We start from the raw sequence: 14,056 nt of genomic DNA, 5'->3' as shown, positions 1-14,056 counted from the left end.
TCTCTCCATTTGTCTGCAGTTAATTCCCTGCTGTACTAACTGGAAAAAAGTTGCTCTTCGGGCACAAGCGTATTCAAAAAAAGTTTGTCAAGACTAATGTTTTCTAATGGGATTAAGAAAAAGTTTGAATACAGAGGTGGTGGCCAGCCTCTCTTTCTTGCCTGTACTATATCCTGCCGATAAGAAGCCTTCAGATTTCAATAAATGATCCAAGATTCTTAAGTCATAGTGGGGCATCTCTGAGCACCGGAATGCTTCTCAAGCACAGCTGTAATGTCAAATGTTCTCCCATCCTTGCACTTACCATGACAAAGTTCCCAAAGAATTTTTCTGGGCAGTCCAACTTAAATAAAAAGCTATTTTTACTGCCTGTTTTATGCTGACATATTCTCTAATGCTATAGTGAAACAATGTTCTTGTCCTGCCTGTGCAAACGATGCTGGCAGTGCAGAATCATTTTATGTATTTCCAGAAAGCATAATTTATGGTACGCTCTCAATACATTCAGCAAAACTATTTTGTGTTCAGTAGGTTTTGCAAAGCTATTTTGTGTTAAGAGAAAGATAACTTGTTCTTAAAAATAACAGGAACAAATAGAGTTAAGGATAATGTAATTTATCTTGCTGTCCACACAGTCCTTCTGAAGCAATCCCTTATCAAAAGACTTTCCTTTCATATCTAAACATTTCAGATATCCAGTTTCAATGGCACTAATGCTAACACACAAATCCATATACACACCTTGTCTTCATACATCCTCTTAGCTTCTCTTAATTCAGAACGCAGCTGAGAAACTGTAGATTCCAGGTGACTACCTTGTTGTGCAAGCACTGAATTTTGGTTTCTTGTTTGTTCTCTAAGAAAAGTTTTAGGTGGAAAAATTAGAAACTGTAAGAACCATGAAAGCATGAAACATTTGTGGTTGTTTTCACTGCAATGAGTATGACCACTGAAACTTACTGCTTTGAAGTATGATTACCATTCACAGTGAGATCACATAAAAGTTACACCTTCCTACTGGTTAGATTTTCTCTCTGATACTTACCTCACATAAAATTACATAAACTGAAATCTTGATGGTTTTTATTCCTGGTAACTCATTGATTCTCAAGCAAGTTCTAAGAAAGCTATGTCTGCTTTCAAATGCACCCCCCAAATATTCTACAAGCAGAAATGAGAAACTTTTTGCTATCAGCTACTCAATCTCAACTATGCAAATCAGATATTAGTGCATACTAATATTTAAATCTCATCTTAAGTTTGCAACACTGCATGACATGTCCTCATTTTTTTAACTGATATATTGAGCACCGATTTCTGAGTCATCAAGTGGCCAGTGGCAATTAGTGTCTTTTTATTCTCACTCTACGGTTACCGAAGTCAACAGTACCAACATAGTTATTTATCCCAAATGAAAATTACCTTTTCTGTAAAATTACTGTTAATTACCATCTGTACATGTATGCAAACAACCCAACTGTTTACCCATTCTTCTTTGTGATTCAACTGATAATGCTGCTGGAAATTAATGTTTGTATCCGAATCCACAGAACATTTAGAAGGCAAAGGTCATGCTATAATGCAGCCATCTAAAACTGCACCCAGCCACACCTCTTAGCTTACGTACTCTTCCATCCCTTAACTTTAGCCATGTACTCCGCAGAAACTGTTCAAAACTCAGATAACAGAGATTCATCACTCCAAAAGCTGGTGGCAAGAACAGAGCTGACAGCTCGAGCCAGTTTGAGCTTCCGCTGACTTTGCTGGCCTTACTCGTCTTCTGAACCGCAGCAGTCTAAGAGAACCAGCCCGAGTCTCCCGATTCTCACTCTGCCTAATGCGTGACTATTTTGCCTCTCCTCTGTATAGCACAGTTTCATGGTTTTTTTCTTCTTTCCCTTTTTTTCTTCATTCCATAATTTATGCAAGGACTGCTTAACTCTTTAAACAAAAACACTAAGAAACCAAACACATACGGCCGACAGTATACTAGCAGCATAACCCTTCTCTCAAATTAAGGTTACTCTTAACAATTTTCTGTACTCGACTCAAAAAACATACTGAACGATCTCCACCTGGCTTTTATACTATCTACATAGCAGCGTGCACTGCCAGCTTTATCGGTTAGTGCTGCCACCTGCTGTTCATACTCACTTATTAGCTGCTTAATCCTGTTTCAAGAAGAAAGTAATTTTAGCCTTGGAAAATAGTAACTTCTCTGCTGAAGAAGTAACAGTATTTTTCAGGAGTCAAAAATGTAATATTTTTATGTTCTACTGTGAATGAAATATTATGTATTGAGTTATTGACCTTTTTATTTTGAACAGGTTACTGTATAATTCAGGTGAATAGCTGGGGAAATGAGGACTTCTTGAACAGGGAAAGAGAAAGCTCTCAGTGAAATTAGTAAGAAAAAGCTGATGTAACCACCAAAGTGATAACTTTCAATCTTTTCTTTTAACGGTAGCACTAGTCTCCCAACAAATTCTAGATGTCCACCTAAGTAACCAATCACACTTATAAAAATAAGGTGTACAGATTCTTCCAAAATGCTATTTTTTTAAGGCAGTGAATAAAACAGGAAATTGTAAGCATGGAAGGAAAAAGCAGCAGAAAGTCAAGAGCAAATAAACATCTGCAATGGAACAATTATTAAGTCCTCAAAAATACTGCCTGCTGTGCCCCAGTCACTCCCCTCACCCCGTATCATCATCACCACAAAAGAATGATCTGTGGAACATGTGAAAAAAATCTATTTATGTCTTACGAATAAATAAATGGAGAACGGGTACCTATTTTGATGCTGCTGAAGCAGAAGTTGCTTTTGGGTCTGCGAATCTTTTTTCAATGACTCAAGTTTTTCTTCCACCTATTGTAAACAGATGACAATGCTAAACCCTAAGGAAAACACCAGCTAAACAGTGGTTTTCAAAGTGTAATTTCCTTTCCTTTGCTTCCACCTTGAACTGTGAAAATATGCACAATACAGGTTAAATTCCAGCAATAAACCCAATCTCAAGTGGGGACAGTGTAAAAGGCTGGCATACCAGCACCTGCCACCTTTAACTGCAAAGTAGCATTTGTACTTCTTTGGGCCATAACCATTTCCTTAGGCCAGTTTAGATGGGAGCTCAGGGAGTTTTCAAAAGTATTTTCTAAAAAACAAACACAGAGCATTGGAAGGATAAGTAGCGCTTTCTTCACATACCAGGACAACCTTTTCTTTGAGGTATGACACCTCTGAGTCTAAATCTCGCAGGATGTCAGCAAATGCTGTGCTCAGGCTTTGGATGTGTAGGCTAGTAATATTCTCATGCTCATAGAGTTTCTCGCCTGTGCTGTCTTCGTAGTCCATTAGGATGCCATGTAGTTCCAGAAGTACTTCCTTGTGGCTGTGGACCATCTTTTTCAGATGCTCAGTTTGGCTGTCAGCCTCCCTCAGCATCTCCTCCTGCAGCTGGTTGGCAGCTTCCAGCTCTTGAACAGTATTTTTTAGCTGTATTTTTGCATTCTCTTGGCAGTGGGATTCCTTTTGTCTGAATTTGGAAACCAAAGAAATAATTTAGATAACAGGATTCACAATATGGATTTTTATCCTGACTAATACGTTTAATACTTATGTTGATTAACTGCTGGTTTTTACAACTACATAATAAGCCATTTTCTAAACCAATGTGCCACAGTCTCATTGTCTTCACTCCTGAGTGCAAGTTTCTCACTTAGGAGAACTGGTGCGGCTTTCAAAGCCCAGATATACACTCTCCATAATACATCTGTCTTGGCCTTCATACCTGGTATCCTGAAGTGCATCTCTTTCCAATTGCACTTCCATCAGTTTGGTCTGCAAATCAGTAATGATCAGTCTTAAATGGATTTTCTGTTGCTCACATAGCTCAGTGGTCTAAAGGAGAAAAAAAAAACAAACAAAAAAACAACCCACCATGCTAAACCAATCAAAATACTGAATACATAACCTAAAAAAATGAGGCTGAGCGCAGCACAGGTATGAGAATTAAAAGGGTTTTTTTCTTTTTTTTTTTTTTCATTATTTCTTAACCAGCAAGTCACACTGTGCTGCGGTGCACTGACTATGCATGGAATACCGTTACAAGGATCATGCCAACAACATTACTATCCACTGCCTATTTCTGTCTGTCAAATGGCATGTGGGAATCGTGACAGCCAAGTACAATTTACAGCAGCCAAGAGGCTGCTCAAAATAGCGCTGGCGGAACTGTCCAGACTCAGCAATGACAAAAACAACAAAAGCTCATCTATACTTAAGAAGCTGCCCCAAATTTGCCACTCACTTCATTCAGCTTCTGCACATCTCTACCCTTCTGCGAGTATTCTTCCAGAATGTTTTCCGTGTGTTCTTTGCCAGCACCATTCACGGTTTTTTTCTTAGAATCCGTATGTATTTCATACTTGGAACAGAAGACGCTATTGGGTGGGCTGCTACCAGTACTAGAAGAGGCTGAGTTTTCCATCACAGTGCTGAGAATGGAAGAAGCTAAAACATTCTGGTTGTTGAGAAATGGACTAGCAGTACCTGAAAGGCAGATAAATTTAAGTGTTGAAACAGGAGTCATTACACGAGAATAAACTGTCATCTGTACAAATTGGGCATTAGTGCCTCTCAGGGCCTATCTGTTGATAGTCAAACCTAGGCATTGTCTTTTCTAAGGACAACAAATCCAGCCGATTCTAGGGTTGCACACTGGGTGGCGAATGCCACAATCTTCAGAGGAGTACATTTCAAACCTGCTCTGCCTTTACCTTGGGCTTGTGTCAATAAGAGCTGTTCAAGACACAGGGCCTAAAGAGGATTCAAGTTGAAATATGAAACAAACTTAGGAGCATCCTTCTAACTCACGTAATAGTCTGCAACGTTCATAGTGATTTACTCCCAAGTCTTGTTCTGAAATCTGTTTAATACTTGCCCACGCTAGGCATACTGCCACTTGGTAAAGATTCCTCAGGATTCAAAGAACATATCACCGATTCCACTGGGAATTTGGTGGTTTCTTCAGGGAGTTTCAGAGCCTCTTTTGTTTGTCTTTCCAGCGCCTCCCTGCAGAATAGCACATAGAAACATTTGCTGAAAAGGCAGGACTGAATACAGAAGAGTATCCAACTGCACTGTGTCACAAATGCAACCTGAAATGAGTAACTGAAAAGTGAAACCAAAGAATTTATTTGGTAACGCTGTTGTATTTTCCCGGTTTGCACTTACATTGGGCAACACAGTGCCACATCTTCAACTGGTGCAGCTCCACTGTAATCAACTGAACTACCGTGTTTTGCCACTAGCAGGCATAATGTATAAAAGTCCAAACAAGTAAAATAACAGTTCATCGAACAAACAGAACTAAATTGGTTGATCTTCTGAAAAGTGTTTTGCTTTTATTTCCACATTTTTTTCTCCTAGCTGGCCAGTAAAACGCTACCTTACGGACACGAAACTAACTGTATGGTCAATCAAACCCACAGAAATCTGTTAAATACTTCATTTGCAGGCATAATAGGAAACATCTCAGAAAATTTGCAGAAACAGAGTAGCGTTTGGTTATATAAAACCTCGAGCACAGAGGAAAGGAAACCTGTGCTGATTCACACCATCTTATTTTATTGCAATTGATCAGGCAACAGATGATTCGCTACGTTCCCAGGGGGAGGGAGGAATGTGTGTGTGCAAAGAAAGTAGACAGACCGGGGCGGGGGGGGCAAAGTGAATTTTTCTGACCAAAAGAGAAAGAAATCCAGTCTAAGTGAGAGTAATAGGCAAGTTTTGGCAGTTCACCTATAAGCTGTAACTAGGAGAAAGCTAAGAGGAAACATGAACTAAAAATAGTTGAGGGACAAAGAGGAATCTCAGATTATGGAAAAGTATTTTAAGTGGCAAGTCTACAGGTAAGGGAGGAATACGAGATCAGCAAGGAGAGCAGCTCCCTGTCATTTAGCATCAGTACTGTTTTGTGTACATAGCAGGACTGTGACATTCACAAGTGACCCAATTACAACACGCACAGTTGATTTCTGTCCACGCAGCACTTTTTTCACAATGCAACAAGTCCCTGTCTCTGTGCACTGCACTTGTTATGCTGCCTCTCTGCATTTGTATTAACACATCCTGATAAACCTGGATTTTAATTCGATAACATTCCTGATAAAAAAGATTAGAGGACACAGTTGCAAGCAAAGCTGCAGAGCATGGGGAAAAGCATCCTGAGGAGTCTGCTACCCTGAAAGTGGGAAGCTGTGGCATCAGCTACAGGCAAGGGAGGAGGTGCTATCAACACTGCCCTGTTATTGTGGAGCATAACCTAAATGCATAAACAGGTTAAAAGAATGACTAGACAAATCCCCAGGACTAATAAATTTGACAGTTGGGACAGACATTCAGATTCAGTAAGTCTTTACATTCTAATTCCCTGGACACTGAGATAGTGAGGTATACCAAGCAAAAATATCACTTTTTCCTGACCATTTTTCTATGCGTCTGCCACTACATACTCTTGCAATAAGCACAGTGGTCAGGTGACACTTCAGTTTGATCCATCAGAGTCTGAGTGAATCAGCAAATCAAAGCTTCAGAAAGAAAAATACCATCCCGATTCTTCTCAGTTCATCATGGATTTTCAAACTCGTTAATGATTCTAGTTCGTCGTGGATTTTCAAACTCGTTAATGATTCTTCTTTGGGAGAAACTTTCAAATATTAGATACACAACTGTATATAAAAATCACTAAATCCAAGCACTACCTTCTGGGGAAAAAAAATAATAATAAAAAATCATCCAAAACAATGAAGTCACTGAATTTCACAAGCATCACTTTCCCAATGCTGAATGATTCTGAATCTAATAGTAGGCAAAATCCTGGACCCCTGAAAATTCATTATCAAAGGGCAGTACTATATCCTGCTATTTGTGCAGATATCCCATAGCTAGCAGGAATAACTCATTCCACTGTGAATATAAATTAAGCTATTATCCTGGCACACAAATTACAATGATCAGCATAATTCATCCTTCACTGTAGAGTGTCTTGGGCGCCCATATCCTTAAATTTTGTGTTCACATCTTTCCTGCCACATTAGTATAACAGGCTACACCTTAGGAATCTGTTGGCTTCCATTTTCAGCGAGTGTGCTGTCTACTGTAATGACAGATAGCAGGTACAGGTTTTCTCTAAAAACAAACAAAAACTGTGTACTACCTCAATTCCTGCATATTCTTGCTCATTGTAACAGCACCTGTGAAGAAAAAATGTCTTTATTTACTAATATATTAAGAATCAACTTTATGTAATAAAAAATGAATTTTGCCCATCTAATACTGCAGGGGGAATTAAAGGATATTGAGGGAGATAGCTTATCTCCTTTTTAAAGTCTTTTGCTTTATCAGGATGAACACAGATGCAGGCTTTTGTAAGTACTTATTACTATTGCCTGTAAAGTTTTGCAACAACAACAAAGTATCAAATCATATACACTACCACTTTCCTATGATGTTTCCAGATACTGTATTATTCTACAAAAACCACTGAAGACAAGATTTATATAAATGTCTGCCTTGATCATCTACAAATGTTGTCTATCCCAGTCTGTGTGATTAAAGCCAAATGGACTTCTTCCTCCCGAAAGTGCTTTTAGAAGTATGCCCCCCAAAAAAGAAAAACTAAAGTCTGGAGCGAACCCAAGGTGGGCATGTCTAGACTTGTACATCTTTTGAGTTTTGGAAGCATGATTGCTATTAATAGCCCTTGGGGGACAAGCCTGTGAACCTCTTCCTCGGGGCGGGGGGTGGGACAAGGATGGGGAAAGTAAATGAAAAAAATTTATTAATCATGCGTAGCTTTGAGCTGGATGGTATTTGATAGGGCTTTATTTGCATTATTTGGATTTCCCTGGGTGACTGCTCCTCTGGAAGACATGGGACTACACTGTAAGTCAAGAGTAGCTGCCATAGCAGTTTCCATACCATGGATAATTTCACACCTTCAATACACCCATTTGACTAAAAAAGACCACCGTGGGTGCTTCCTAAGGGCACCCAATAGAGATAAGTGGAGCCCTTTATCCCAGACCCCAATCCGAAGTACCAGAAACACTTCCTTAATGTGAACCTATTGCCTCCAACCCTCACATAACAGCCCCAGAAAGTTCAACCGCACCACGACGACAGGACCCTTTTTCCTAAACCGCGACAGACCCTGTCACTCCCCGCACCGCCGCCCGCGTTTTCCGTGCGGCGAAGGAGAGCCAGGCCGGCGCCGACAGATCTCTCCGACGGCGATAGTGGCGCCGGCCCGGCCGAGCGCCGACAAAATGGCCGCCACATACGGCCACCTGCCTTTCCGCGGCGGGAAACGAGGGAGCCCCTGAGCGCCCCGACCAGCCTCTCCCGCCTGCGCAGGTCTGTGCCGAAGTCCTCTAGCCTCTATAAACCCTCCACATCTCGGCTCCGAGGGACTTTTTACCTCATGAGGGCGCGCACCCGCTAGTGCCTCCCCAGAGAGGCTGCTCCCTCACAGTGAGGACAACCGTCTCACCCCTTCTCCAGCCTCCATGGCGGGAAGGGGCCCTCCCACGGCTGCGACCCGATCCTCTGGAAGCCGCCCGCTTCCTCTCAGCACAGCCTGGGGGAAGCTGGGGTGTGGAAGCCAGCGGCCGGGCAGCTCCGTCCCCACTCCATTCCCACGCCGGCGCTCAGCCCCCTCAGCCTCAAAATGGCCGCTCACGTGTGCCCCCCTCAGGCCGTGGGCACAGGAGTCAAGGCGCCCTCACGGGCGCTGGGTTGTGAAGGCAGGTGAATTAATGAAGCCGTGCTTAAGACTGAAAATAAAAATCCTGTCATACGGGGGTAGGGGAGGGCCTGGGTCATATTCCTCATGGTATTTAGCCAGCAAGGTAGCATGTTTGGGTGGTGGTGGTGGGGTGACCATGCGCTGACTGAAGGCAGAAGGGGGGGTGAGGAAGCTTCCTCCGGCCAGAGAAAAGACCAGAGGACTAAAAGCATCTTCCCAAAAATCCAATTCAGAAATAAAAATTAAAATATTCTGATTTTTACAGCAGTGTCTTCAGAGATGAAATGATTTTGAATTCCCAAAGGTGATGGTCAGGCAATGCCTGACTGGTATTTTCAATTCTCGGTGAGAGAGTGGGTGCAAAGTCAAGACATGATCAGTTTGCTTCAGCAAAGAAAATGATCTGACTGACTGTCCCGTTTTGGATCTCTATTTCAGGAGTGAACATGCATATGTCAACAGGCTGTTCCTCTTTTCAAGCTACTCAAAATAACAGTCAACAGCTTATACCAGACACCCTGTTACAGGTTTCCAGGAACAGATGTGTATGAACTGGGCCCAAAACAAAACCATCAGAGAGCTGGAGAACTTAAGCCAGAGCAAACTCAGGAGATAGACATATATGTTTATATATTTAAATACCTGACTAAGAAGAAACACACATAACCATCCCTCAACAGAGAACACACCATTTTAATTTACAAAGAAAGAAAACTATTCATCTAGTGCTAAAAAACAAACCTAAAGACAAAGGAAGAAAAGTGGTTTTACATGGACTACTTCAGACTGAGCGCAGAAAAGTAAGAATTAACCAGCTGAAAATAAACCTCTGGTCTCCACTCTCCCAGCTGCACCACACTCCAGACTTGTCAGTACATGAGCAGCAAAAAAAACACACACAGAGGATGGAAACCAGCTCGAGGAAGGGAAGACTTTCTATTGTGCCACCTGGAAAAAGAGGCAGCACCAAAAAGAGATAGTTTTCTTCTATCCACAGAGCAAAGAGACAAAGGAGTTTATAGGTAAATATGCTACACAATATCCTGAAACCAGATTTTAATGCTCAAACGGGCTCAGGTGTTAACAAAGCATAAAAACCAGGAGGTAGCCTGCACCTACCTTTGACAAGCACTAGTGAGGTTTGTTTCTCCTATATTTTTGGACGGTGCACTGAGGTTTTGTTCCTTGCTATGGGGCTGGGAAAGGAGGGAGGCATTGATCAACTCGCATTCACTCCTGTTTTTGCCGTGCTGTGGGCTGTGCATCCAGCTCCCAAACACCTCCTGAGCCGCCGCAACGGTTGGGAGCCACCTGCCCCTTTTACCAGCCCCTTTGCCCAACTCGGTAGCCTTGGGAACAAACCCCTCCTCTGGAGCTGATCATGTGCATGAGAGGGAGCCAATAAACGCCGTATCCAGTGTTTGATTTCTCCACAAAGTGTCATTCAAAGTCCAGCTTCAGCGGGAAACTTGATAGCTTTTCCCCAACAGGGCCCTGGCGGGGTGCTTTCTGCGGAGCATTACCTCTCCTGGCAGCAGGTGCCTTTTTTGTCTAGTGTTTCGTGGGAGTCCAGGTCTTGAGCACCCCAGCCTCTTTGTTGTTCCCCCTATCACACCTGAAACAGCAGTTACAACGTGGGGACAGAATAACTCTTACAGGATGTAATTCCTGAATAACCTTTCTCCTATTTTGGGAATATCTCTGAGAAGAAATATCTAAGAATCATCACAGGTTTGCCAGAAAGATGCAAATATAAACTTCTTGTGTTTAAAATAATCCATTCCTCCCACAGAGAGGACTGTAAGCTGTGCAGGGGGAGATATAGCTTCAGAGGAAGGTAATGGAGTAATTTATGCTGGCAGAGGCTCTGCTTCTAAAATACATGGGCCATACCCACCAGCAGTTTCAGATTTGGTTAAAGGCATTAATAATGGCTTTAACTGTTAAATAATTATCCTGTTTGGGGGGTTGGCGGGAAGGCCCCCCCCCCCATTAATTTGTCCGAACCTGCTGTGTTTCTTCATATGCCATATATCAAACATAAAGATGTATAGAATTTGTCCTGCTCTTTACAGTAGGAGCTCAGACACAGGGCTGCATCTTCACAGCTTGCTTAAAGGCCTTAAAACAAGAGCATCTGGCCATGGTGCCTCAGGTGACTTCAGCTGTACTCCATCTTGCAAGAAACAATTGCAAGAAATATCTCAGCAGATGGGTATTATCTAGAAGCTGTCCAGTTGTGTACACAGCCTGTTAAGATAGAGATAAATACTACACAACTGTTCAATTAAATGAGGTGATGGCTGCCCTGAGCATTTTGTGCTTGTCTCTTTTTTTAAAGTGTGTATCTGAGTTTCAACAAGTGAAACCCCTTTAGCATAATAATACTGGATAATTCCATGTAATCATGGAATATTTTATTAATTTAGTGTTAGAATGAGGACTTATCTTTGATGTCGCTGCTTTTGTGCATGTTGTTAGGTTAGTTGGTTCAGAGGGCAAAATGGCCTGTTTTTCTGGAAGGGCTCACAGTAATATATAGAAAATCAGGGACTGTTATTGTTGAAGTGGCCTCAATGTTGTTACAGTTATAATGCTTGTATAACAACAACAACCTATATGTTGTAAGGTTTTGGTGTTATAGTGTGATGACTCTTTTTTGACTCCAGGTTTCTGATTCAAACTCTTGTGATTCTCTGTGCATTACATCAGGTAGATGAAAATTCAGATGCAGAGAGAAAATCTGCAATTCTGAATTCAGATACCCTGAATTAACCTCCTTCAGTTGTGACAGCACTTGTCCTCTCCTTAGAGGGACGGATCTGTTCCTCACCTTGGCTTGTTGCTTTGCAGTTTGCTTTGAGTAATTGAGGGACCCAAAGCTATTTTGTGCCAGAGGCAATATTATATGGAGAGACTTTTTTATGTTCACCAAAGAAAATTCTTTCTTTTCAGACTTCAAAGACAAGTGCCTTTTCCAACACCAAAAGGATGCAGATTCATGGATTTTGCAGCTTGCTTCTTTTTCTCAGCTTTGTTCTTTCCTTTCACTCTCAGATCTCTGTCTTTCCCTTTCTCTGTCTGACTTTTCACATTTTACCTCAGGCCTGTCCAGAAAAGCAGGCTTGTTCTGTGGCCTGCAAGGAAGATGAACTCAAATCCAACCTGGAATCTGAGCAGAGCTTCCCTGTATAGCCCTGGGAATGTCCTTCTAGAAACAAACTTTGCACATTGCTAGTTGATTGCAATCCCTTTGAGGCTATACAGAGTCTTAACATGTGTTCCTTCCTGTAATATCTTCTTTTAGATGCAAGACTGACATTTTACAGAGTTGAGTGGATGGATGTGTTGCAGTCAGCTCAAACTGACTGGAGGTAAGTACAGAAAAGCCATTATTTTCTATTTACTTGTTTCTAATTTTTTTATATAATAAACCTTCAGGGGAGTTGTTGCCCCAAGAAGGAATGATTCACTTCTTAAGGGATCCTGGGTTGATTCAAGAGGGTTGTGTCTTTTGACACTTGTGTTTTGTTCCATCCTACTGCAGATTTAGGTGAATGGCTTCAGGACTCAGGGGGAGAGGAAGAAGCTGGGACCACTGGTGCTTGAAGGCTGTCTATTATTATTTAAAATTCCTAAAGCTTTTCAGCTTATACAGAGTCCTGTCTGGAAGAAAAAGGAAAGTTGTTCTGTGATAAAACCAGTGAGCTAGGAAAAAGAAGCACTACTTTAATTTTTCAGCCTTTTCATGCTTCATGTATGACCATGAGCAAGTCACCTGTTGCCTCTCTATCTGTGAAAGGTACAAAGACCTGCATTTCTATCCCCTTTTGTCCACTAAAATATAAATTCTCTCCAACAGGGCTGTTGCAAGCCTTTTCCTTGCTTAGAAGCAGTTTGTGCACAACTAGAAATACAAAACACCATGAAAGCTGGAGCAAATAAGAGGTGACCAGTGTCCCCGTCCTCATCCTATACTTTTTGTTGACTTGCTTGTAATGACAATTTTCTGCCAGACATGACATAGTGGGTAATCAGTTACACTTCTGCTCTTCTGATGTCCAACTCTGAGACATTTTGGCACGTTACTCCTCCTCGGTACAGATGAGGGCAGCTTTATTTTATAAAACTTCTCTTTAGAGATAAGTTGTAAATTTTCTTCCTCTGAACTTACAGGATATAATTAAACAGCAGGTAGATTTGAACTAAGCATAATGTTTAATTCCCCAGCCAAAAAGGCAGTTACAAATGTGTACAATATTTAGGAGCTGAATTTCCTTTCTTTGATTTCTAGGTTTACCTTTAATCTGACTTAGTGATTTGCCAGCTCAGGGACCCAGGTAAGATCAAAAACACCACTCTGAATACTTAGTAAAGATTCTGTTTCCTTTCTGAAACGGAAAAGCATAGCAAATGCCTGTTAACTAAACTGTGGAATGTTTGCACTTCGATCAACTTAAACTGTGACAACTGATACTGCTAGCAGACGGGGGCAGTATTGCTCTGACGAACTTCATTTGCAAAAGAAACCTGGAATAGTTGAAGGAATTTAGGAAAAGTCAGAGCAGCTGCCAGCAAGGAGGCAGTGCCTTTATTGCTAATAAATGCAGGGTTTGATTGTGAACTCTGAAAAGTGAAATCGATGGTAATTTCTCCTGCTTTAGCAGTGTAGTACTTGGCAATTGAGGGACTCTATTCCAAATTTCTTTTCTCTGAAACTGTGCAAAATTTTAATTCAAATATATTATTCCGTGTGGACAGCACTTTTCTTAACGCAGGTTTCTTCTATTGCATCCCAACAGAGAGTAGCTTAGCTCTGTCCTGACAGGAAGTCCTCACAGAAGAATTCCTTTCTTGTAGAAAACAGTGCTAAGATACATGTGCTAGTTGAGGTTCTGGCCAGAGGCAAGATGAGAAAAAAAGATTTGTATTTAATACTTTGAAATGTTTATATGTAGGTGAATGGTGAATATTGCTTTAATTGTATTCAGCACTGAAATCTTGGAAGTTCTCGGGAGAATGTTTTCAGCTAAAGCACAGCAATGCTCATCTCCATGCTGTTAGTCCTGCTTTTTCATCAATTGTTGCTGTATGTTATTAAGTTGTCTTGCACTAGTTTTGTTTGTGTTGCACCTGGCAGGAAGTTAAATCCCACATGTGTGGGCTGGAGTTGCTGCTATCTCTAGTGTTCCAAAAATCCTTCGGTTTCTTGGAGCATAACCAAGAGGTTAGCATTGTGCGGGTGG

General features: G+C 41.4%; 1 protein-coding gene across 12 annotated transcripts in view; it reads right to left on the bottom strand.

Annotated features, from left to right (window-relative positions):
- CCDC158 (coiled-coil domain containing 158) overlaps positions 1–10,147 on the bottom strand; it is a 37,930-nt gene extending 27,783 nt beyond the window's left edge. For 11 of the 12 annotated variants that reach the window (XR_012652047.1, XR_012652055.1, XM_075038924.1 and 8 more), the window contains exons 1-7: positions 9,930–10,147; positions 4,944–5,074; positions 4,311–4,552; positions 3,792–3,901; positions 3,209–3,536; positions 2,793–2,869; positions 742–856 (exon numbers count right to left, since the gene is read on the bottom strand). Coding sequence is in view for 10 of the 12 variants with exons in the window: in XM_075038924.1 (XP_074895025.1) it covers positions 742–856; positions 2,793–2,869; positions 3,209–3,536; positions 3,792–3,901; positions 4,311–4,552; positions 4,944–5,074; positions 9,930–10,075 (1,149 nt within the window). In the remaining 2 variants the exon portion in view is untranslated. Of the gene's footprint in view, positions 1–741; positions 857–2,792; positions 2,870–3,208; positions 3,537–3,791; positions 3,902–4,310; positions 4,553–4,943; positions 5,075–7,220; positions 7,258–9,929 lie in introns of all 12 variants that reach the window. The other variant, XM_075038940.1, reaches the window with a different exon arrangement.
- Between the last annotated feature and the right edge of the window lie 3,909 nt (positions 10,148–14,056).

The sequence above is a fragment of the Buteo buteo genome, chromosome 1 (assembly GCF_964188355.1).
Source record: "Buteo buteo chromosome 1, bButBut1.hap1.1, whole genome shotgun sequence".
NCBI classification, from domain to species: Eukaryota; Metazoa; Chordata; class Aves; order Accipitriformes; family Accipitridae; genus Buteo; species Buteo buteo.
Note: the sequence above shows the minus strand (reverse complement) of the source record. Positions and strands in the feature narration are given on the sequence as shown.